General features: G+C 43.3%; 1 protein-coding gene across 1 annotated transcript; it reads right to left on the bottom strand.

The window, feature by feature from the left end:
• BNC1 (basonuclin zinc finger protein 1) lies at nt 1-26,049 on the bottom strand. Its single transcript, XM_068991561.1, has 5 exons — nt 25,972-26,049; nt 10,662-10,761; nt 9,375-9,610; nt 5,111-6,975; nt 1-682 (listed from the first exon to the last, which is right to left on the bottom strand). The coding sequence occupies exons 1-5, from the start codon at nt 26,047-26,049 to the stop codon at nt 1-3; spliced, it is 2,961 nt and encodes a 986-aa protein (XP_068847662.1).

Genomic DNA, 26,049 nt, shown 5'->3' with positions numbered 1-26,049 from the left:
TTACCGCAGGTGACTAGGAGAGGAGGTGAGGCTTCTGTGCAGGTTGGGGTTCTGGCTGTGTCTGTTCCGGCTGCGGACAGATGAGAACATGGTGTTGCAGCCGGGGACCTTGCATTTGTGCAGCTGGCGGAGGTGCACGGTCTTGTAGTGGGCCCGGAAGGTCCCCTTATTGCTGTATGTCTTCTGACAGAGGTGACACGTCAGGGGCAGCCCGGAAGGGAAGCTGGCGAGGCTCTGGTCAGCCTTCCCCATCAGGACGCAGAGTGAGTAGTCCTCCCCGGGCACCAGGCCTGGCCCATCACAGCTCCCGTCGCAGTCCTCCGTGAGCACAGCGCCCTCCTCGCTGGCCCCATCTGAGTCCCAGGAGGAGTGGCTGCTGCTCTCCGACTTTACACTCGAGGTAGTGCTCAGATCCAAGACGGTGCCCTCGCTGGGCAGACCAGAGGCATAGCTCTGTAGGCCGGCACTGTGGACCTGGGCTAGTGGGTACACCAGACTGCCCATCCGGCTCATCCCCTTGAAGATGACAGACGTCTGAGAGGCTTGTGGTGTGAAGGCTGCCTCTTGGTATGTCTCCTGGGCTGTATCTTTCAGGAGGTAAGCTGCCCGGAAGGGGTCTTCACTGCTCTCCAGCACTTCTTGGGGCAATACTTTCTGGTGGAGGTTTAGGTTTGAACTGTGTCTACAAGAGTGAAAAGGTGGTTAGCAATGGGTAGGGCTGTCATTTTTGTTGTTTTAAAGACAGTCTTTGTTCTGAGTAGAGACACTAGGTAGATACCGGGAAAGCTTGTGGCGTGAGGGAAGTGACGCTAAGGGGCTCAGGATGCAGTGCCTGTATGGTAGACACTGCCCACTGCCGTCCATCGCTTGTCCCAAGTCAGCATCTGACCAGGGGAGTTGACAGAATGTGTAGTTCTCTTCAGCTTGCACAGTTTGACTGACATGTAAGTTCCTGTACCTCTTCTTTGGAGAATGGCTAGACTGCTTCAGTTAGGCCCATTCAACTGGTACACTAAAACCAGGAGATCCCAGAAGAAAGCTGGTCACAAACAGTAAAGAACTAAGCAGAGGACTTTATTTCAATGAAACCAGGAGACACGCTCTTCTAGAGCTGTACTATCCCAAATAATGGCTACTCATAAGCAGCTACTGAGCACCTGAAAGGTGACTAGTGTCATATACTGAAATGATAATATTTTGAATAGACTGAATGATAGGAAATACATTACTAAATTTACTTGTTTCTTTTCACTTTTTTTTTTTTTTTTACTGTGGCTACCATAAAACATTAAGATTTCCTAGGTGGCTTGCATCGTGGACTAGAGCATCTGAATGAAACATCACCACATGGAAGTTCTTCAGGTGAGAGGCTAGAAGTGGTATATATGTGTGTGAGTGTGCGTGTGTGTGAAATTTAGTTCATATTTGCAACATTTCACTATATACCAGACAGGAATTTTGCAAGTGCAGCACTGTGAGCACACTGCCAATCACCCACCCAATGGTTAGTCCTGAAGGGCAGATAATGAGTATCCATTATGACACACGCCTTTTACTCATAATGTATCATTTGGATGTAACTTGTCAATCAATGCTGGGCTTGCTCAGAGATCCCCTAACTTCTAATGAGCAAAAATATCCCTTACTACAAGGGCACATTCTCAAAGGTGGCTGGAGAATTATTCTGAGCAGGGAACATACCTCTTCCAATACAGATCAGGATGCATGCCAGGGTCAAACTGGGAAAAATATCCTCACCAAAATAACAAGAAATCTCCAAAGATGTCTTCAGTGGGGGGCTGTGGGGGGGATGTTACTCAAAGTGCATGAAATTTGTTACTCAACTTCTTTTTAATCCTTGTACACTTTCTTTTTTGGGGACATAATCAGAATTATATTCCCAGATCACCCACTTTGCAAGCAGCCCTTTTCCATTGCAACTCTGCCCTGTGATTATGTCAGCGTCCTGGGTTGAAGGGGCAGGTATGTCTCGGCAAAAAACCAGACACTAGATTGACAATTAGATTCCAGGATATACAAGTGGTCAAAAAAAGGTCAGACAAACACATTTACTGGAACCCCGTACAGATGTAAGAGGGATGTAACAGAGGGATGTGATGTAACAGAGGGAACCTCTGGGTCCTGTGCTCAACTCCTGAGGATTCTATGAACACCAAAAGCTAACACATGGGCAGCGCTCTCTCCTTCTTAACCATCCTGAGGGTTAAATGCACTTTCCAAGGTGCCATGTCCCCTAAGGCCAGTGACAACCACATCTGCAAAACCCTGGGACCATGTGCTGGGCTTTCTGCTTCCAGGACTTTGCTAATGCTGTGCCTCCTGCCCAGGTCTGCATTTCTTCACTTCAACCTCAACCTCACACTCCAACTCTCCCCTCCCCTGCTCCTGACTATGTAGATTAGCTGATACCAGTGGGTTTCAAAGTGTGATCTGGGTACCCTGAGTGGTCCCTGAGATCTTTTCAGGATGTCCCTCAAGTCAGACTCGTCTCATAACAATACTAAGACATGATTTTCCCTTTCAGCCTCATTCTCTCTCTGGTGTGCATGTTTGTGTGCTAAGTCACTTCAGTTGGGTCTGACTCTTTGCAACCCCATGGACTGTAGTCCACCAGGCTCCTCTGTCCATAGGATTCTCCAGGCAAGAATACTGGAGTGGGCTGCCGTGCTGCTACTCCAGGGAATCATCCCACGACTCTTAAGTCTCCTGTACTGGCAGGTGGGTTCTTTACCACTGGTGCCGCCTGGAGTGGTATTCCAGAGGCCACATGACATGTGATATTTCAACAGACTGAATGCAGAAGCTGACATGAGAATCCAGTCGTCTTCTACTAAAGATACTAGCAAAGAGTAAAACAAAGCCGCTTCTCACTAAAGCTCTTGATCCGGAAAATGTAATTTTTCATAAAATTGTAATAAACTAATTTATTAAGTGATGTGATGTACATATTAATTTTCAGTTTTAATTTCTAACAGTAAATATTGATAGATATATACCCAAACAGACATATGTTCTTGAGGTTTTAAGAATTCGTAAAGGGGTTGTGACATCAAAACTTTTGCAAGTGGTTGGTTTAGACATAATGCCATGTAAAAATGATTTATGGGAACCATCCCTAACTTCTCGAAGAATTCGGTGAGATGCCCTCCCATGTGCTCATTATAGTCTGTATCCCCCCAGTTATAGCAGCCACCACAGTCAGTTGCAATCACCCGTGTACTCCTGCCTCCCCACTGGCCTTTGTGGGCAGGGACTGTGTCCAGAGCACCTAACACAGAAGGTGATTAAACACCTGCAGTCCAAGTACCCACAGTGCTGTGGCAGTCCCCTTGATGGGTCCTAGGAAGTGCTGTGGGCAGTAGCCGTGGCTTGAAGACAGGAAGGCAGCTTCCCTCACAGCAACGCAATTCTCATCTCTGACTCAGAAAAATGGTGGTGGACCTGGGACTGCTAGCCAAGTCCTGTTCAAGATGGTATCGCTTTAATCACAGATTCCAGGGAAAACGCAGTGCCAGTTCTAGATTACTAGAATTAGTGGTTTACATTTAGCATGCAAGATGATTTCCTGTGGTGTGGGGAGGAGGCTCGCATCTCAGATAGATCCAAAAACAGGAAAATATTAAATATGTGAAAAATAAATACGAATAGTATCTTAAATACAATATGCCTTCTAACTTAGCAGGTGATGTAGGTCAGAACAGTATCATAAATGACAAGGATAATCTGACTGACAGGACTATCCCTTCCTTATAACAACAGCTTATTCATGAACAAATTCTTCTCTCAGAGTCTGGAGGAGGAGGACCAGCTCACTAATTAGGTGTCCTGGAGGTTGGGTGCAACATCCAGCAACGGAAACAGGAATTTTAACAAATATCACCCCTGCCCTATCCTCTCTGCTCGAGACAATGAGTGTGTTCTTAGGAACCCTGTCCAGGAATGTGTGTGGGAGTCTATACCTTTTCGCCCTGTTAATAAATTAGGGGCTACAATTTGGACTAAGGCAATGGGGATGTTGAGCTGCTTGAAATAAAGCTTGTTTGGACAAATGTAACATTTTAATGTTCTGTGAACCATTTAGCATCTCTAACGCTGCAGGTGAGGGCTGGTTTCATCAGAGAGCTGGTTCTCTCCCTAAAGCCTCCTGGTATCATCTTTCGGTAAGCCTCCTCTTCCCTTTACAGGCTGGGGAGGTAGGCGACCTGAAGCATGTTTCTGCAACCCGAGTTCATCAAGAAAAATAAGACAGGAATGCCAGTGCTGTGTGACCACAGTGATGAGGGGTACTCTAACCCCGCCAGCAGTTGGCGAGCAGTCTGATAGAAAACCCAGCACCGACAGACCTCTCATCTTTCAACTACATGTCACAGACATGGAAATAACTTGTTAATTGCCTTTACTCTTTGATAGCTCAATATTTCAGACATCTTCAATCAGGCAGTTATTCTTCTTTTCAAATAGAGCAATTAAGTAGAAATCAGAGAAAATGCTTCATTCTGTGGACTTCAGTTTGAAATGAAAGTCAGACAAGCTTTGGGAAGCTACGATCCTAACGTGAAAAGCTCCCTGCCTCCCTTGCTCCTCTAATGTGTGACCTAGTTCATGGTTCCTGATATCCCAAACCACTGGGACCAGATGTGTTTCTGAATCCAGAATTCCTCAGGCTTTAGAAAGGCAAAGTGATGCATACACTGTGATATCACGGTAATGTCCCCATAAGAAATCCATTAACATTTCTGTACTGAATATATACAAAGCCCCACACAAAGGGAGACTCTAAAAGATCAGATAGCCTCATGTCATTTCATGTCAGGTCTTGTGACTAAATGAGTTTAAACACTGGAGCTGAAAACGCAGGGACCTGGATCTATAGGACACTCTTCCTCAGACCATGGCCCCTGGAATAGCTCAGTGTCCCCTGGGAACTTCGCAATGCAAACCTTCATATCCAGTCCCAGACCTGCTGTGACAGAAAAGAGTAGGGGTGAGGCTCCGAAGTCTGCTTTAATGACCCTCCCAGTGATTCAGGTGCATATTAAAGATTAAGACCCATTGCCCTGAAAGCAAAGATCGCCGCCAGGTGTCTTACCTGTCCCTGCTCCTGCGGGAGGGGAAGGTGGCCTTGCAGCCCTCCACTGTGCACGTGTGCATTTCCCGGGAGTGAATGTTTTTCTGATGCATCTTCACGCCGCAAGCGTTTTTAAAGGTCTTCTTGCAGATGTCACACTGGAAGCGATTCTCCTCCTTTGACCTCACTGATGCTGGCTGACCCAAGTGCTCTGGCTCTTTGGAATCTTCGAAACAAGGAAAAGCCATTCCTTGGGTGGACAAGGCACCAAACAGGCCCCCGGCCAGCAGCTGCTGCTGCAGTTTGATATAGTCGGGAAAAGGCACGCAGGGTTCCAGCCTGGGTGTGAGGTGAGGTTCACGGCCATCCTCCTCTGCGTCCCGTGGCACAGTGTTCAACACTGACTTCTGCCCAGTCTCCCTCTCCGAGTTGTGCGTGGCCTGCTCAGGAGTCTGGCGGATGGCTCCACTGGACTCAATTCCTGGCCCGAGACAGCAGGGCCTCTCTTCCTCAAGGCGAGGCCTCTCGGAGCTCCCTGCTGGCGTGTGCAGCTCCTCTGGGGCTCCGTCTGACTGGGGGGTGCAGGTCTCCAGCTCGTCTTCACTGACCAGCTGCAGGGGCATGTCTTCGTCAGAGCTCAGAGGCTGCCCCTTCTCATCTGCTGTCTCCACGGTCTCCTTCTCTATTTTGATGGGCATACTGGACTTGCGGGATTTCTTCCTGGGCAGGGTGTCAAACGGCGCTTCGTTGGAAGCCAGCTGTTCCGGGATGGACGAGGACAGCAGAGGGAGGGAGGGCAGAATCCCAGGGGTGTTGGCCAGCTCGGCCGGAGTGGCTGGGCTGCGGTAGAAAGGCAGGACTGGCTGGACAGTCTTCAGGTTGGGGAAGAGCACCCCGTTGTGGCTGAGGCTCGGGAAGGTGGGCTGGCTCCGGGAGTCTTCCAGGGGCCCCGCGTAGCTGGGGAGAGGCCGGCAGTCTGGAGGTGTCACCCCGCGGCCGGGGCGCCTGGCGCTCTCCAGGGCAGCCAGCGTCAGGCCGCTCCTCAGGTCTCTGTCCCTGTTGTTTCTGTTCATTGGCATGTGCAGCCGGGGATTGGGGTTGGCGCTGTGGCGGTTGCGGCTCCTCAGGGAGCTGAACACCATGTTGCAGCCTTCGATGGTGCACTTGTGCTTGATCTTCAGATGGACGGCGTTGTAGTGGATCTTCAGCGTGCCCTTGTCATAGAAGGTCTTCTCACATGCGGTACAGAACACCCGGCCTTTCTTTGTGCCCAGGCTGTTCCTCTCGGGCTTCACTTTGGCCTCTGGGGACAGCTGTGTCCTTTCAAGCTTCGTGACTATGCTGTATGAACTGGAGTCGCTGAAGTGGGTGCTGTCTTCCTTTTTGGTGACAGCATCGGGACAGTTGAGACACGGATCTTTTTCAACCTGAAATGGGGTAGAACTGGAAGTGAGGAAGCTGCTGTCAGGGAAGGCTCCACGGACTTCCTGTTTGGGGTCCTGGCTTTGGTCTTGACTCTGCTCTAGCACATAGGGATCGGGCAGTGACCCTATCAGTGCTGGGGGCAAGGGGTTGAAGAACTGGAAAGGCAGCATGAAGGTCATGTTGTTTATGAGGTTCTCGAAGGGGTGCACGCTGCTGGGGTTTCCTCTGTCCACGGGAGTGGGGAGGCTGGCACTCCGATGGCTGCAGCTCTCGATGAAAGCCCTAATGTCGACATTGGCTGTGGAAGGTGGGATGACAACAGACTGCTCTTCTTTCTCCTGAATTGCCATGAGCTCAACTATGGACTTGGTCTCTCCAAAACGAAGGAACTGCTGTAAGGTGGCCACCTCCTCCTCACTGGTCATGATGCTCCAGTGATCCAGCACTTTTCCCGATGCATCCTAAACCCAAACCAGAATTTAAAAGGACAATTAATTTACTGTTCCTTACCCTTCCCAGGTGGCTCAGCAGTAAAGAATCTTCCTGCAATGCAGGAGACGTGGGTTTGATCCCTGGGTCAGGAAGATCCCCTGTCATAGGAAATGGCAATCTACCCCAGTATTCTAGCCTGGAAAATCCCATGGACAGAGGAGCCAGGTGGGCTACAGGCCATGGGGTTGCAAAACATTCAGATATGACTGAACGACTAAACAGCAACCACCACAACCCTTTTCTCTAAGAAAGGAGTCATGCCATGTGGTTAGGGCCTCCACTAGCATCATGGGACACTTTTGTATATATTAGAAAAAGACACCCCTGGGAGTGCTGGGCTCGATAAGTTCAGTCCTCACTCACCCCACTTTCCTAGGAAAGAAACTCTCTGTGGAAAAATAAACCACAAATGTGAGTAGTGGTCCACAAGACAGAAATAAAATTATATCACCCAAGCCTAAGGGAAGTTTGGTGATTATTTTCCAGCCTATTTCAAACCAATTGGTAGTCTTGAATTAGGCATACAATTTTCTCCCACTAAAATTAAAATATGTATCATTTGAACAACAGTAATTTCTTTATCTAAAGAGTATAGATGGGAAATCAGGCCTAGATATAGCTCAAGTATTTATTTGCTGCAGGTTGAATGATCTTTCCCAAGCAACTAACATCAAAATACAAATGAACCTGTATTGATCTAGTGCCTGTGTTCACAAAGCAGAGCGGTAATTACACTGGAGTGTTGGAGATTTTTCAAACTCTAGCAAGACCTAACTTTTCCCAAAACTACAATAAATATTTTATCACAGAACATGTATTTGATGGCCTACTGAGATTTTTCACAGTGCATGTAAGAGTTTTGAAGATGATGAGGAATGTAACATCATAAATTTTTCATGCGCTGGAGGTTCAAGGTAATTGATTCCATATTTTTAATCCTAACACTAGAAAGCAAGATTATTAGGATCATTAAATATTGATCTATGTCATAACGTAAGAGCATAATGCTGCTCTACATAAAAGGTGGTTTCTGGCCTGCTAGGGGTCCTGCACTCGAGGTGAGCCTACAGGGTTCCAGAGGAAGCCTGCAGGTGTTGTCAGAGTCAGAGAGAAATGGGTTCACATTTCCAGTCTGCTGCATGCAAACTGAGGGACTTCAGCAAGATCCACTCAGCCTCTGTTTTCCCACCTGGAAAATGGGGATAATCGACCTACCTTGTGAGATGACTAGAAGAGGGACTAAGTCAGTAAATGGTGGTTTTTCGTGCTTGTTTCAAGTTTATGGCTTAGCTGAGTTGGACTGAATGTATGTGAGTCTTGGAAATACATTCATCTACCCACTGAAATTTTTACCAAAGTCAGCTGACATTTTCTAGCATAGTGACAGGGAAGAAATGCTATAGCTGTTTCCTATGTCAGAAAAATCCAGGAAACATGTTCTTTGCCTGTGAAAACACTTCGACAGCCTCTCTGGATAGGAAGCATAAGGTCGACCCCTGGAACACAAAAGAGAGGTGAAACTACTCTGCAAAGAAGAGAGATGAGAGAAGGGATGAAAGGCATAGGATGATGGAGTGATGCAGAGAAGAGGCAAGAAGGCTGGAAGAGAACTGGTAGGAGAGACAATGAGCGAGAGCATGCCCACAGAACTATCACAAGTCACAGAGGCCTGGGAAGGATGATCACCAATTAGGTGGATGGCAGAGGGCTTTAAAGGACAGGGAGGCATGGGATGAAACTGAAACTGTCTGCTGTGCCTTTCTGCAACGTTAAGTTCCTCAACCCCCACCCTCAGTAAAACTGGAAACCAATGATGTCGTGTGTCAGTAAATGCTCTGAGGATGATAAAAGAAATGGAGCAGTGCCAAGGACGGGGCCAACGGCTGACTGTGCGAGTGAGTGTGCAATGTTGACTGTGCAAGCTGGCGAGTGAAACCCAAATCAGAGAACATGTAATGGTCCAACTCCCTGAAGTCTAACAGATACCAGTGCCTGTGTGCTCAGTTATGTCTGACTCTTTGCGACACCACGGACTATAGCCCACCAGGCTGTTCTGTCCATGGGATTTCCCAGGCAAGTATACTCTGTCCATGGCATTTCCCAGGCAAGTATACTGGAGTGGGTTGCCATGCCCTCCTCCAGGAGATCTTCCCAACCCAGGGATCGAACTCACATCTCCTGTACTGGCAGGCAGGTTCTTTACCACTGTGCCACAAGGAAAGCAATGGATTTCTCCCTGAATGTGAGATAGGGCTGGGGCCAAGACGAATGACAATGAAAGGGAGGGATGACTACCGGCAGCTGGAGCACTGGTGGCACTGGGTTACACCTGTTCTGCTCTCGGGGAGTGGCACCCACATCCCCGTACCTGCAGCACATATCCTCGTATGTAATCCTGGAGGGTCCAGTCCAAGGCGTGCAGGATCTGGAGGACTTCGTCTTGCTTCAGCACACTGAAGAGCCGGTCCAGAAGGATCTTCAGGCGGACAGGGATGGCCTGGGTCCCATAGAGCATGAGGCTGCTGATGTCGAACACCACGTTGGACTGGACGATCTCCACCTGGCTTGTGGGGTACATGGCGGGGATCCTCAGCTTACTCAGAGCTGAAAAAGGAAATTGAAAAAATGTTGTTTTTCAAGATTCTACCTTTAAGAGAAAAACACCGCTTGGGAATTAGGCTAAGGGTTTAATCTCAGTTATTTGTGCCAATGGAAAAGCCACAAATATGCAAACAATTAATAATCTTAATGGCTATTTGGCTCCACGTTATTCAGAGGAACCTCTAAGACAAAATGGAGCGCCCTGAGAGGCCTCTTTTCCCCTTTCCTGGGCATGCCTAAGGAGTACAACAGCCACAGGTAAGGACCACACCTGGGAAACTGGTAAAAATGAGGGCGGCAGGTGTGTAATCAAGAGGATGGAAAACCAGGAAGCACAGGGCCTGGGGGAGAAGCTAGACTTGGGTTCTCCCCCAACACTTCAGACTGGGTTGGAGCCCCAGTCTGGCACCCTCCAGATGTCAGGCTTGGCAATTGAGCCCATGCTGTCCAATGCAACAGTCACCAGTCAAACACAGCTGTTCAAATTTAGATTTACATTAATTAACATTAAATAAAACTAAAAATTCAGCTCGCCTGTTATGCTAGTCACATTTCAAGGGCTCGTAGCCACATGTGGCTAGTGTAGTGCTGGGTTGTCAGCACTACAGGAATAAAAACACAGGAAGTTCCTATTAAACTTGAATATAGGTTTCAGATAAACAACAAATAACTGGGATATACTTAAACCAAAAATATTAATTGGGATATACTTAGGCTAAAAAAATTATAGTTTAACTGAAATTCAAATTCAACTGAGCATTCTGATTTTTCATCTAGCAACCCTGGGCTAGAGGCTACTTACTGTATATGCACAGAATATTTCTTTCACTGCAGAACAGCCCTGAAGCACCACTTTCTACATCTTCAGAAGGCAGTGGATAAACACTTTTCAGAGTTAAGATCCAAAGAGATAACACATATAAAGCTCTTAGCCTGTTTCCTGGCACACAGCAGTAACTTCAGATGTTAGTTGTCATTCATGGATATTAAACCTGTTCCTGAGTAACTGCGTTAGTGAGAGGAAACACTACAGGCCAAGGGGGGAAATGGTTACCGTGAGCCACCCATCCATGTCTGCACTGCTCACACTGACGGTGGTTGATCTTCCCTGGTTTGAAGCTTTGGCAGCTGCAGTTCAGTGTACAGCCAATAGCCTAAAGGAGAGAACATGGGGACACCCGGGATGTTAGTGATGTGTGGAACACACACAGCATCTACAGGACAGAATGCGTTCCTCCACTGAGCAGCGCTGGCTAAATGACCTGTGCCCACTCCATGCCAGGCCCGGACATGCATACTGTCCCCTGGAAAGAGGTGCAGCTCCCTGGAGACAGCAAACACACTACACAGATATTCCGCATGCAAGGATAGGTTACAACCCTAGAACTCTTTATAAGAAAGGATTACAGGCAGGAAGGAGATAGCCTGCTTATTATGGAAAGGGCATGGAAAGGTGAAGAAGAGTCACATTCTCACTAAATCTCTTAAGTTGACCAGAACACCAACCCAGAAAGGGATACTGGGGCTGCCTTGAAACAAGTAAATAGGAGAATGATCCGAACGGAGAGTGATGCACATGGGTACTTCGTTCCTCCCTCCCCCAACAGGGTAGATGCTGAATATCCTGACAGATCTGGGGACATGCAATGGCTGACCACACCAAGGATCATTCCCTGACTCCGCTGACTGCACTGTGTGATTGACAGCCAGATGCAGGCTGGACAAGCCCTGCACCAATGCCCAGGTGCAGGTAAGGTGGTGGGTGTGGCGTGGGAGTGTGGAGTGTGCAAGCATACGACTGAAATGGAAGATACAGATGTAGGTGTCAACAAAGTTCTAGGATTAAGAACAGAGGTTCACATATATTTTTAAGATGGATTTTTCAAAAGGGGATTAAGAGGCTTGAGGAATGTAATCTATTATTAAAGAGAAAAAGCTCTCACTGGAGCTCTGTCAGTGAGATTTCTGGGAGGAGGTGCTGGATGGAATCATATGATTCAAGAGAGCTTGGACAGCTGGGGAGTGCCTGGGTGTTTGCAGGCATGAGAAAGCCCTACGACTGGGGGTTTAACCTCCATGTGACCATTAAGGGACTGTGTGGCCTTGTGTGTGGACAGGGAAGGAGAGAATCTGGCCAAGGACACATTAAGGAGCATATTAACTAGTCTTCACTTAAAAATCAGTTGTTGGTAGGAGTGTAAAATGGTGCAGTCACTTTGGAAAATAGTCTGACCGATCCTCAAAAACAGTTACCTTACAACCAACTGATTCCACTCCTAGGTTTAAGCCCAAGAGAACTGAAAACCTATGTCTACACAAAACTTGTACCTGAACTTTAAAATCAGCATTATTTACTAGCCTCAAAGTGAAAACAACCACCATATATATTGATTGATGAACAGATATTCAAAATGTGGTATGTCCATACAATGGGATATCACTAGGCAACAGGAAAGAATGAAGTACTGATACCTGCTAGAACATGTGTGAACTCTGAAAACATTTATGATAATGACAGAAACCAAGTACGAAAGGTCACAGGCTGAGTGATTCGCAATTTATGTGAAACGTCAAGAACAGGCTAATCCATAGAGACCCAAAGCAGACCAGTGGTTACTGGGGTTGTGGGGAGCAGGTAGGATGACGAGTGACTGCTAATGGGAAAGGGGTATTTTTTAAATTGTTTTCATTGTTTTTAAAGACAGCTTTAAGTTGAGACTATATTACTAGTTCACATATCATACAACACCCATTTAAAGTAAACAAATGATTTTTAGAATATTCAGAGTTGAACAACCATCATCACAATACAATTTTAGAACATTTCCATCATCCCCAAAAGAAACCCTGTGAACAAGTTTATGATAGACATATGCTTTCATTTCTTTGGGATATATTCCTAGGAGTGGAACTGAGTGATCATATAGTAACTCTATGTTTAACTTTCTGAGAAACCCCCAAACTGTTTTTAAAGGTTTATTTTCCCACCAAGGTATGATGGTTCTGATTTCTCCACATCCTCACCAACACTAGTTATGGTTTGTTTTTCTATTGTAGTTATCCTAGTGGGAATGAGGTGGTATCTCCTTGTGTTTTGATCTACATTTCTCTGATGGCTAATGGTGTTCAGCATCTTTTCAAGTGCTCAGTGGCCATCTGTGTGTCTATTCAGATCTTTTGCCCATTTTTAAATTGGGTTGTATTTTTAGTATTGTGTCATAAGAGTTCTTTATATATGCTAGGTACAAGTTCCTTACCAGATATATGAGTGGCAAATACTTTCTCCAATCCTTGGATTATCCTTTTACTTTCTGCATGATATCCTTTGAAACACAGATGTTTTCAATTTTGACCAGTTTCTTTTTGAGGTAATGGAATGTTCTAAAGTTCTTAGATAGCAGTGATGTTGCACAGCTCAGTGAATACAGTGAAACCACTCAGTTGACTTTTATGGTATGTGAATTATATTTTGATAAAAATATAATTTTTAAAAATCAGCCCACCACACTATTAGAATGGTTGAAATCCAGAACACTGACAGTATCAAGAGACTGTGAGGACGTGGAGCAACAGAAATCTCATACATTGCTGATGACAACACAAAACATAAAGCAACTTTGAAACTCAGTTTGGTGGTTTCTTACAAAACTAAACACACTCTTACCACACAACCCAGTAAACTGCATTCCTTGGAATTTAAAAGGCATTGAAAATCACACAAAAACTGCACATGGATATTTATAGCAGCTTTCTTCATAATTTCTAAGATTTAGAAGCAACCAAGATGTCCTTTAGCAGGCAAACAGATAAATAAACTGTGGTATGCCCAAACAACAGAATATTATTCAGCATTAAAAGACATGAACTATTAAGCCATGAAAAGACATGGATGAAAAGTAAATGTACATTACTAATTGAAAGAAGCCAATCTGAAAATACTACATACTGCACGATTCCAACTATATAACATTCTGGAAAAGGCAGAGCTATGGAGACAGAAAAAGTTGGCTTAAAGCTCAGCATTCAGAAAACTAAGATCATGCATTTGGTCCCATCACTTCATGGCAAATAGATGGGCCAACAGTGGAAACAGTGGCTGACTTTATTTTTTGGGCTTCAAAACCACTGCAGATGGTGACGGTAGCCATGAAATTAAAAGAGTCCTCTGGAGGCGGTACCAAAATACCTGCTATGCTGCTCTTCTAGAATTTTGAGGTTTGACTCATTCTTAAAAAAATGTTTTCTTCATAACTTCATTAACTTGGTAATCTTATTGAAGCTTGATGGGGATGTGGTTGCCAACCATAACTTTAAAATGTACTCACCCTTTTGCTATGAAATCAGTGCCCAGCAATCTTGTCTAAGATGGACAGAGGAGCCCAGCAGGCTACAGTTCATAGGATCACAAAGAGTCAGACAAACTGAAGCGACTTAGCATTCAAGCACGCAAAGATACCTATATCTTCTACAGACTGCTTGACACAAAAGAGAACCACATACTCCTTGGAAGGAAAGTTATGACCAACCTGGACAGCATATTAAAAAGCATAGACATTATTTTGCCAACAAAGGTCCGTCTAGTCGAGGCTATGGTTTTTCCAATGGTCATGTATGGATGTGAAAGTCGGACTATAAAGAAAGCTGAGCACCGAGGAATGGATGCTCTTGAACTGCGGTACTGGAGAAGGCTCTTGAGAGTCCCTTGGACTGCAAGGAGATCCAACCAGTCCATCCTAAAGGAGATCAGTCCTGGGTGTTCATTGGAAGGACTGATGTTGAAGCTGAAACTCCAATACTCTGGCCACCTGATGTGAAGCGCTGACTCAATGGAAAAGACCCTGATGCTGGGAAAGATTGAAGGCAGGAGGAGAAGGGGACGACAGAGGATGAGATGGTTGGATGGTATCACTGACTCAATGGACATGAGTTTGGGTAAACTCCAGGAGTTGGTGATGGACAGGGAAGCCTGGTGTGCTGCAATCCATGGGATCACAAAGAGTCGGACACAACTGAGCAACTGAACTGAACTGATGGAGACAGAAAAAAAGACCAGTGGTTGCCAGGGGCTTGACAGGAGTTGGGGAATGAATAGGTAAAACACAAGAGGGCGTTGAAAATGCTTTGTACAATGATATAATGATAGATACCCAACGTTGTACATGTTTTTCAAACCCGCAGGATGTACAACAACTAGCAAGAACTCTGAGGTTAAACCATGGATTTTGGGTGATTGTGATCTGTCAATGCTGGTTCATCAATTGTTATCAACCAGTGAGGGATGTTGAAAATAGGGCAGGCTATGCCTATGTGGATGTAGGGGTTATATGGGAAATCTTTGTATTGCGTTGGCCAAAAAATTTGCTTCCATTTTTTGGTAAGAAGTTACCAAAAAACTCAAAGTTTTTGGACAGTGCAAACACTCTCCTTTCAAATCTTCTGTGAATCTAAAAGTGTACTAAGAAAAAAAAGTCTTTTTTAAAAAATCAGTGACCTTACTTAAATACAGGTTAAAATTGGAATGATTTGAATGTTTTCTATAGTTTCTTTTGGATTACAATGGGCCTGAACAGAAGAACTATACAGAGATTTTCAGGTGAAGGAATAAGGCTGCTGATAACTGAGGTGCAGCAGGTAGCAACAGTGTTACCCAGTCTCTTCAAGAGGCTATGGAAAAATAGGAAATCTAGGGGAAAACGGCTTCACTCTGTACTAAGTTATAGACTGTAACACAAAGAACTCCAGACGACCAAAACAGTCTCTCACTCTAACCATTCTCAGCTGGGGTACACCATCCCCAAAAGGTGAGAACTGGTCTATTCTTTTTATGTGTAAAGCACACACATACATACATAAACAGATATACAGTAGATGGCGTGACACTAAAATTTCATTGGGGGAGGCACAGTTAGGAAAAAAATTTCCCAAGTCTCCTTAGATGTGTGTGGGAGTGAATAATAAAAAAGATTGAGAAATATTGTTCTAATGAAAGACATTATATTACTTTTTCATTATAGAGTTTCTATTTGTGTATATACATAGACAAAGTATTACATACATAAACACACACATCTAGACTCATATATACATAATTATATAGTTATCTTGGCTGGAAGTGAAAGGATAAAGATGAGTGATGGCTTAATTTCTATTACACACTGTCAAAATTTAGAAGAGCATCATTAGGTTAGTTTGTGGCATTCCTATGTGGTCCAGCTTCTAAACTTCTGCAACTCTCTGAACATCAGCTCACAGGTGAGCCAATCATCTATATTCTTTTTTTTTTTTTTCACAGATCTCAATAGCTACCAGCACACTAAGCACTAAACTTCTGAAATATTTCACCACCTACATTCTACAAATATGACTGTCTTCAAGGAAATTTTTAAAAGAAGAAAAGTTCTTATTTTGGATAATGTCCCTCAAGATGCATTCACTCTTTAAAAACAAGGTATCTGAACTATACAAAGTGAATTCACATTTCAAAAAACAGGACCTATCTGAATCAGAGAAAGATGTCCTTGAGCACACACCTCCTCTACACCCTAAAGGGTGCTTGAAAAGCTCACTACTTCGGACCCAGCACAGCAAAACTATAGAAGGAACAATTCCAAACTCATTTCATAGCCTAAGGTTGAAAGTAATTTTTTCTGCATCTCCTGACACTAAGTCAGGATTTCGCCAGCATCACAGACATTCTGAGCTGGGTAATTCTCTGTGATGGAGGGCTGTCCTGTGCATTGTAGGATACTGAGAAGCACCCACGGTGTCTACCACAGTAACACCTCCCCTCGTCCCCAGCTGTGAAAACCAAAAAGTCTCCAGACATTGCCAAATGGCCCCAGCTGAGACTCCGTGATCTAACGTGACTATTCAGATACAGAAGATTCTAGTTTGGGGCCTTAATTTTAATTTTAATCTATAATTCCAGTGTATGAATGCTGCTTTATTAAAAAAAATCATGTAGTTCTATATGAACTTATTTGAATAAGGCTTAATAAAGCTCATTAAACATCTATGGAAATACATTTCAGAGGAATTATTTATGAACTAAAAAAAGCTGATTACAGCGTCTAAGAAAACTTCCAATATTAAAGTCCTTGGGTTTTTCCACCCATCTCAGAATTCCACGATGTAGTAGAATTATAGCACCATTATCTAAAGACAAATTAACACTCCTAGAGTGAAATCAAACCAAAAATTCTAATTATAGGACGAAAAGTACTCATGTAAATCAAAATGGAAAACTGTTAAAACTTACATCCTTTCTTTTAGAATTTTGATACTCATTCCATTCTTCAGAAACATAAAGCAGATGTTTACCACATTCTGAATTCATCAAGGCATGATTATGCTTTTTACGCACTCATTTTAATCAGACTATTTCTGAATTAGTCACTTTGACGCTCTACAAATCAACATTCAAAATTCTGGCTTGCTTTTTTGTCACTGACATTTGCTCATTCATCCACCCAGAAATTACTGACACACCTAGCACAGGATGGATGCTTTAGTTATTTGCAGTCGTGGGCTGGCAAGTCTGGAAAGTTATGACCTAGATAGTAGGTAGATTTGAGGGCCCCACTTCCTTTCCTGGATACCTGTGATCTACCTTGAGCATGGCTGGATGCTGCCATGGGCCTCTTGTCAGAAAGGCTGACTGCAGTTCCTAGCAGCAGCCAGGATGGGCATATGCACAGACATCCACTGCTGGACAGTACGGGCCTTTGATGGGATTTGAATTATTGAGCTTGAGAATAGAAACTACCCACTTCAAAGCTATTTTCAGCTGTAGTACACGCAAACATTTTCATATCACTGAAGATAAATTCAGGGGGATACTCTTGGGGGACCAGATGGAATGGGGCAGGGGAAAAATCAGAGGACTTCTGGGGACTTTCAGACTGACCATCTGAGGGGAGTCATTTGTAATCTGGCTCAGGAACATAACTGAATGATATACCAGCCAGACAGCTTTGTAGCATCAAGTTAATCTGCCTTAATAGTACCCGCCAGCCACATGCGGCTATTTAAAATTAATTAAAATAAAAATTCAGTTTTTTAGTCACTCTAGTCACATTTCAAGTGCTCAGGAGCCACAGGACAGCAGAGACAAGAACATTTCCATCATCACACAAAATCCTACTGGACAGTTCTGAGTCCAATGGTGAGACGAGCTACTCTTCCAGCATCTGTCTGTCCACACAGTGGCATTCATATGGAATAGGTGATCTCATTCAGTCCATACTGCCTCACTGTGGGGCAGGAATTATTCTCAGGAAACTTAAATTTATGGAAGATTTGTAATCTGCACAAGGTCACACAGTTTGTGATGGTGATTATTTATCATGTGTGAGGGACTGTAGTAAGCAGTACCTATGAGCTATCTCATTTCTTACTTTAACCACCCCATTTTATAGATGAGGAAGCTGAAGAACTTCCAGGCTACTTGAAAGTGGTCTCAAATTTGGATATTGAGGGCAGATTATATCTTGGAATACCAATATTTGGTACTAACTGCATTTGTATTTATGGTTTCATTTAGTCTCAACGGCAACTATAAGAATATTAAATTTTCGCATGGTAAAGAAACCCCATTCACTGAATAAATATTTACTGTTTATGAGCCAGGCTTTCTAAACTCTGGTGGCTAAAGTGTTGAATGAGAATGGTAAGTCCTTGCCCTTGAGGAGGAAGGAGACAGAATAAACAAGTAAACAGACAGTATCTTTTCAGAATAAGGCAGGTGCTATTAAAGAAACATGCAGAAAGCTTTGCTAGCAATTTTCCTGGGTGGCATGGGGAGGCGGGGTAGTGCCTTTCAAACAGAGTCATCATTAAAGGCTTTTGAAGAGAAGACTCCTAAACTGAGTTACAAGGGATGGCAAGGGGCCAGTAAAGAACTGGAGACCGAAGGCAGACAGCAGAGCAAGTGCAAAGGCTCTGGGGCATGAAAAGAGGCTGGAGGTGTTCAGGGAACAGAAAGAGGCCAGGGCAGCTGGAGCGGAGTTACCAGGTCCATGGTAGGAAATGACGGTCAGAAAGGTGACAGAACCACTCTGCACAGGATCTCATGCGGCAGGCCAAGGAGTACGGATTTTGTCCTGAGTCTAACAGTGAGTCGTTGAAAACAGTATGAAACTATTAATATTAATATAATGTGATCTGCCTGCTAAAGTGACACCTCTGGATGCATAGCTGGGGAAACTGAGCTCCTTCCTAAACTCCTTCTCATCATACTGAGCATCTTTCTCTGAGAGACACTGCAATCTACAACTGACCTCAGTCTATATCTCGCTTCCTGTTGAGCCATACAGCCTTCAGCTCCATGTCTTGGATTCTTTGACTATAAAGCAGGCTGGATATCTGCTCCTGCCAACCTCTAAGGCTGATCAGCCACATTAATGAGGATATACAGATAGAGAGCGGAAAAGACCAAAGAGCACAGCAAAACTGCTGTTGCTACCAGGCCTATGACAGATCTTAGGTCCTCTGGGCTCTGATGATCTGACTCTGCACAGACAGAGCTACCAAAAATACCCATGATAAAAACGTCCCAGAAAGTTGTTCCATAATGAATCATCCCTGAAAGAGGCAACAAGACAAGTGAAACTCCAAACCTTGTGGCTAGCATTGGGTCTGCTATTCTGTAAGATTTCCAACTGGTATTAAGAGAATAAGGAATGAACCAATTAGAGAGCTGCACCACGCTTATTAATTACAGACACACATCCAATATCCTTTGCCTGATCTGCCTTGGTAAAGAATCTGCCTGTAATGCATGAGACCCAGGTTTGATCCCTGGATGGGGAAGATCCCTGGAGAAGGTAACGGCAACCCACTCCAGTATTCTTGCCTGGACAGAGGACCTGGCGGGCTACAGTCCATGGGGTTGCAAAGTCCAGTTAGTTGCTCATGATGGTGCAACTAACAGTTTTGGTAGCTAGATCACTAAGGACTGACGTGTGTAAGTATAAGTTGTTGGATAGAGGTTTACAGAAAGCTCTTTACAAATGGGAGCTGACTCAGCCAGGGGACTTTTTTTTGCCATTCTTCCTTCTTCCCTCTTGGAACAACATAGGTGCAAACATGAGCCCAACCTTGAAATCAGGCCCTAAGGATGGCTGAGCAGAAAGGATGGCAACTATTATTTAGGAGCTTTTTCACTAAGCAGCAGCCAAGTGCCATTCCTAATTTACACACTGATCTTCCTATCGACTCTTGAGAGTCCCTTGGGTAGCAAGGAGATTAAACTAGTCAATCCTAAAGTCACTGGAAGGACTGATGCTGAAGCTGCTGATCCAATACTTTGGCCACCTGACGCAAAGAGCTGACTCACTAGAAAAGACTCTGATGCTGGGAAAGACTGAAGGCAAAAGAAGAGGGTGGCAGAGGATGAGATGGTTGGATGGCATCCCCAATTCACATGGGTGAACTCCTGGAGATGGTGAGGGACATGAAGGCCTGGCATGCTGCAGTCCATGGGGTCACAAAGAGTTAGACACGACTTAGTCACTGAACAACAACTTCCTATTGACTGTGGAGAAGGAAACATACAAATTATGTAAAAAAAAACTGCTATTAATAGTAGAGATCATTGAGGCCAAGTTTAGAGTTTATGGTCCTCTCTTTGAGTGTGAGATTCTAAGGCTGGGCCAGATTCTCAGTTCTAAGCATCATAATTTCCCAACTTGAAATCAAAGGATCTGGTCTGATAAATCACAAATCACTTTTTAAAAGTCACTAAGCTTTGGAGGAAAAGTGATTCAGGTTGTTCCAAACTGTATTTTTAAATGTTGAATATAGACAATTGCTTTTCATATGTTTGAGTCCTGGAAATCTACGCTGCATATCAAAAACTGCCAATCTATAATACAGAACATCTTCTAAAGTGGCTGGACCACCCTTACTTTCGGGGAGAGGACTTCTTTCTCTTCATTTACAGTGACAATGTATTTCCATTCTCTCCTGGCTGCAGATCTAGCCTTCCTAGTTTGGAAAAATGCTTGATTCAAGGGTGGAAGATCTCTATCCCATTGCTCTTTGCCTCTTACACACATTTTGCACTTCTAACTTCTCTTACTAGAATTAGCTTTTTGTTGTTGTTGTTGTTGTTCCCTACTTTCCCTCCTGCCATTTTTCTCTAACTTCTTCCACTTTCCATTAAATTTTTCTAACATATGCAAACCCACAGAGTTACAACTAGGATTCTAAAAGTAGTATCAGGTGTCCCAGGACAACTGGGGTGAAGGGAGAAGAAAATCCATGTGGTCCTTTTGTGTGAGGCAGTTTATCTGCTGCTGGCAGCACCATACCGAAGTCTATCTGGAGAACTCTACATGGACCAGAAGTGCATCATGCCATCGTCTTCCATAGCAGTTTGACAAAATGAAACCAAAATCTTAACGAATTTTTTTTTTTCTGTCGGGGACGGGGGAGTGTCATTATTTGTTTTTAACAAGTAATAGCTAACAGTGGGGAGCCTCGGGCAGACAGGAGGAGGAACTTCCAGTGTCTGCTCTAGGGGAGCAAGCACATGGCTTCATTGGGAAAGGAAAACCATGCATCCTGGTTGACCAAGAATTGCTGAACAGAGAATATGATTTGCTAAAAATTAGTGTGAGTTATTCAGTATTACTAGAACCTAGCAAATTCAAAAGATAGTAAAAACAAATGTAAAACTCACTGGCCACCTTTCGAGGATGCTATGGAACCAAAAAAATGGTAAAAAAAAAAAAAAAGTAAAGAATCAAGCACGCATCCTTTTTTATACAAAATGTACTGCAGAGCAAGCAAATGGTTGATGAGGCAAAGACTCTCTTTAGAACATTCCAGTGAATAAATAAATGAAGAATTAGAATACTAGCATTCTGCAACTCTTAATGAAAAGACAACAACCAGGTCACTTGCCTCAGCGCTGGAGGATACATACTACTACATATGGGTGTTCTCGCCTCAGAAGTTCGAATCTGAATTAGATCAAGCCTTTTGGTACTGGGGATGGAGGAATGCTTAAACTTTCCTCACAAAGATATCACAAGGATTGTGTGACATCCTTGTGTGACATCACAAGAAAACAAAACCCCGAATCCAGGCCGGGGAGTACTTCATAAGACAAATGACCCAGCTTTTTCAACAGGTAAATTACAAGGAAAAAAGTAAAATTTAAATTTGTAGATTAACAGACACAATTTATGGACCTTATTTGAATCCTGATTTGAACAAATCAATGATAATATAAACTTCAAGAGACAACTGAAGACATCTGAACACTTAGAAATTTAACGACATTCCAAGTTATTGTTAATTTTTAGGTGCTATACAGTCAGTATACTGCATTTCTTTAAAAAGAGCTTTTTATTTTAGAGCTACATATTAAAATATTTATGAATCAAACAGTATGAATGTTCAGGATTTGCTTCAAAGGAATTCAGTGTTGATGATGGTGAGGGAAATGGGTAGAAGAAACAGACGAAATGGGATTGGCTCAAAGTTGATCACTGTGGAATCCCCAAGCACGTATCACCAAGCATTCTTAAACTAATCTAATTTTGCTTAAAATTCTAAACAACAAAAAGTGAAAAAAAAAAGATAAATCAAGACTCCACCTCTCCCCTCAATTTTAGTTTTGAGTAAGATGGTGTAGAGGGAGGGAGCAATGTTATGTAGAGGCCAGAGGAGTCTTCACGCTCTCAACAGTGCACGCAAGAAACACCACAGTCCTAGGCAAAGAGAAGGCTCACCCTGAATGTGTGTGTCAGGCCCAGGAGGCTGATTTCTGTCATGGGCAATGAGAGCGGACTCAGAAAGGCAAAACAGGGTCGGGGTCGGGGTGGGCTGTCCAGATGGGCAGCCACGAGTCTCTCTCTTAGGTTCATGGAATCATCAGGTTCTTAACAATGGGAAGACAAGCGTTTACTGTGAGCATGGTTCAAAGAGGGATGTGAGAAGCCTCAGAAACTGGGAAGGTGGCATCTGCAATATAAAAATGACACTGAAGGAAAACGGACAGAATCTGGTTTCTCACTGCAAGGATGGGGATGAAAAGAGAGGCTGGTCAAAGAAGACTGAGAGAGTGGAGCGGGGTCTGGCAGAGAAAAGGGCAGGTGGGAGGTAGAACTCAGGGAATGGATGTTGGGCCAGGTCTACCTGTGAGTAGAAAGCATGCGTGACACACTTGGAGTGTTCTCTTGCTGCTCAGTTCAAAGAGGGAGATGGGGAAAATACTTGTTCTTTTGATCTCTATAAATCAAAGTATAAACTCTGTGCCAAACTAATTTAACAGCTGTGCCTTTTTTTTTCTTAAAATTATTAGTTCTAAAAACAGAAAATATAAAAAGCAGAAAAATATGCAAATAAGACCATAGAAGCCAAACCAAATATTTCTTCTTTAAAAAAACCACAACAGCAACAAAAATCTATAGTTATATAAATGGTACAGATACATTTTTTTCTCCTTCATGTTTGAGAGAGCTCAGTTGTGATTTTCAGAAACCTTTGATAACAAAAAATGGAAGAATGTTATTCATGTAGGGAACTTCTGGACACAACCGTCAACCTAGGGAAAAAGAAATAAAAACCAAAACAAAAAAACCCCAACACATTTACACTTCAGGATAATTCTAACTACACAAACCATGCAAGTTCACCTTTTCTACTGTTGCAAAATAATGATGAAATGAACATTACTAAGTAAAATTCTGCAAACCTTTCAGGGACTTACTGAGAACTAGATTTTAAAGACTATAGTAAAAAAAAAAAAAAAAAATCCCGAGATTTTCCAAACAAAGTTTTTAAAAAGGAAAGATCAGATTTATGTATGCCATTCTGATCACAATCTTAACATTCAGCATGGTGTTATTGTGAAACAGAGTTGTCTGCATAAAAATTTTATACTCATAAGGAATAACGAAAGAAATAATCAGAGGGCTACAGAAGGAGAACAATACTTCTGGAAGCTGATGCAGAGTTGAAAACAACTTTGATGTTTGCTAGCACCTACTGAAGGATCACACGAAAAATATGTAAGAGTACACAAACTAATATAACTCTGTGAAAAATGTTAGCAGCCTGGATTAAGTTTACTTGAGACAACCATTTCCTCCCACATAGGCTGTTTGGACCTGGCCTTCTCAACATTTTATTTGTCTCTCTGTTCTCTCACATTAGCTAACTGAAATTATCAGCCCCCACCGGCAAGGCAGAATCCTCCTGTGATACGTTAGGCTGGTTTATAATCATGAGTCCATGTGTGGACTGGAATAGCGACAGCCGGTTTGCTTATTCACGCGAAGTTTGAGGAGACCCCAAGTTGGACCCTGGCGAAGCAGGTCTGCTCTGTTTAGATCCACCATTTCTGGATAAAATAGGCATGTGTCTGAGTAGAGAAATGGGGCTGCATCGTAATCTTGGAATTTCCAGAATTAGGAAAAAGGGCTTCAAAGAATGACAAGAGCAAATAAGGTTTTTCAGGTGGAAACCGATGTAAAAGGAAAAAAAAAAAACAAACCCTTTCCAGATGCCTCTTCTGTGCAGATCCAGTTATCTTTAACATCTCTCAGAAAAGTCATCAAAAATAAAATATCTAAATAAATGAAATTTTAAAATCTATAGACTGCTCAGAATAGTAGTTTTGAAAATCTATTGACTCTCTAAATCTCAACCTCAGATATCAAAAAGATGTGCTGCTCAGCACTGAGATTTTACCTTAGCTGTGATATTTCTCCTTCTTTTAAAACAGGACTGTTTCTGACAAAAGTAACTCATTCTAAATGACATCTGTAGAGGTGAAAATTCACCCCAGGGTAAAGCACTTGCTCCTCCTGCAAGTAATTTACTTCGTGGAACCTTCAGGGCAACTCTAATGGCCACTGTCAAAATAACTTCTAAAGCCATACACAAAAGCTAAAAGACACTTATACCCCTCACCCTGTACGCTGTGGTTTAACTGTACTGGCAAACTGAACTTTTCAAATGTCTTCCCATTTATATTTATCCCTAGGCGTTCATAAATAATAAGTGTATGCTTAAACGACAATTATGATTTGTCCCACAGGGAAACCCATATGGCTCTTCTCACCCAATAGGTTGGTTCATCCTTCTTTCCAAGCTGAGGTACAGAATGCCAGCATGGGCTTGGACACAGGCCTAACTGCTGCATGGGAGAGGTGTGAAAAATTAAAATAATATAAAGGTAACCCTCTGTGCAAACTTTATGCTTCTACTGCAATAACTCCATTTGAGTTAATATGTCTAGTGTGAATTATAACCAGAAAAACAGATCATCATTCCACATTCCTGTAGATATCAACAGCCAAATCACCACTTCAAACTCATTACACTCTCTGATTGAAAAAGAAGCATGATGCTAAATCCTTACAATTCTGAAGGGAATACAACAATGGACATAGATTATATTCCAAATCAAATTATGCAGATGTCTGAACATGAGTTCCTAAAATATGAGCAGTACTTGTGCTAAGTGAAGATTCCACCACTTCTCAGCATTTAGCTAAAACAGAACATGTTCAACCAACTTCCTTGGTGAAATTAAAGTCAGCAAACTTCTAAGGTGAGAAATCAAATAATGACACATCTTATTCTTTTAGGTATGCCACAAAGGATAAAGCTATTCATCAAAATTTATTTTAGCAAAAGTGGTGGCTATCTTTCTACACCTATTTAAAGCAAAAATCAAATCCTGGACAATCTGTAACATTTGAAGTAATGTTCTTTTACGTGATGCACAAAAGTTTATTTTGACATATTCAATTTAAAGGAAATATTGATAAATCAAGAGATTTGGGGACAACGGAGAAGCCATATTAATCACTGAACAAAACTGTTAACATATAAGCACATATTCGCAACCAAGAGTCTACGAAATCTTATGCCATGAAATCCAACAGCAAATTAAAATAAGGAACAGAAGGACACCAGAAAAAGAAATGACCTGTTAAATGCTGTTTTTCAATTCACTTACTGTCAAGCCAAAATCTTTGTTGCTTTGATAAGAATATGCTTTAAAAAAAAAACGGTTGCTAAATCTGCTCTATGAATCCAAAGCTGTAGGAACACATATTTCCCCCTACACACACACACACACACACACACACACGCATACACACCGGGACAGGGATTCCCAGGACACCAGCGGGGCCTCTTTTAGGTCCCTTAAGTGTTAACAGCAGAGGCCTGGCTGCGACCAGGCGTCTGGCCCCATTTAAACGCCCTGTCTTCAGAGGGCTGCGGTGAGCACAGCCATAAAACGAGGGGACATTAGTGAACCTTAGCGTGTCTGATCCTCCCCCCAACAACACACAACTTTACTCATACAATTAAGGCTGCTAGTTGGCATTCCATTTAACTGTCAAAGTCAGGCCGGTGGCAGCCCCGCCGCCACAAAGAGATGCCTTAAATGAGAAGAACATGTTTCTACACCGCAT

This window comes from Capricornis sumatraensis, chromosome 19 (genome assembly GCF_032405125.1).
Source record: "Capricornis sumatraensis isolate serow.1 chromosome 19, serow.2, whole genome shotgun sequence".
Lineage (NCBI taxonomy): Eukaryota > Metazoa > Chordata > Mammalia > Artiodactyla > Bovidae > Capricornis > Capricornis sumatraensis.
This window is presented reverse-complemented; position numbering and strand designations above follow the sequence as displayed.

Coding starts and splice junctions, on each gene's coding strand:
- BNC1 (XM_068991561.1), bottom strand. CDS start 26,049: ATGCGGTGTAGAAACATGTTCTTCTCATTTAAGGCATCTCTTTGTGGC. Junction 9,611..10,661: donor ACATGGATGGGTGGCTCACG/GTAACCATTTCC, acceptor TTCCTTTTTCAG/CTCTGAGTAAGCTGAGGATC. Junction 6,976..9,374: donor TACGAGGATATGTGCTGCAG/GTACGGGGATGT, acceptor GTTTGGGTTTAG/GATGCATCGGGAAAAGTGCT.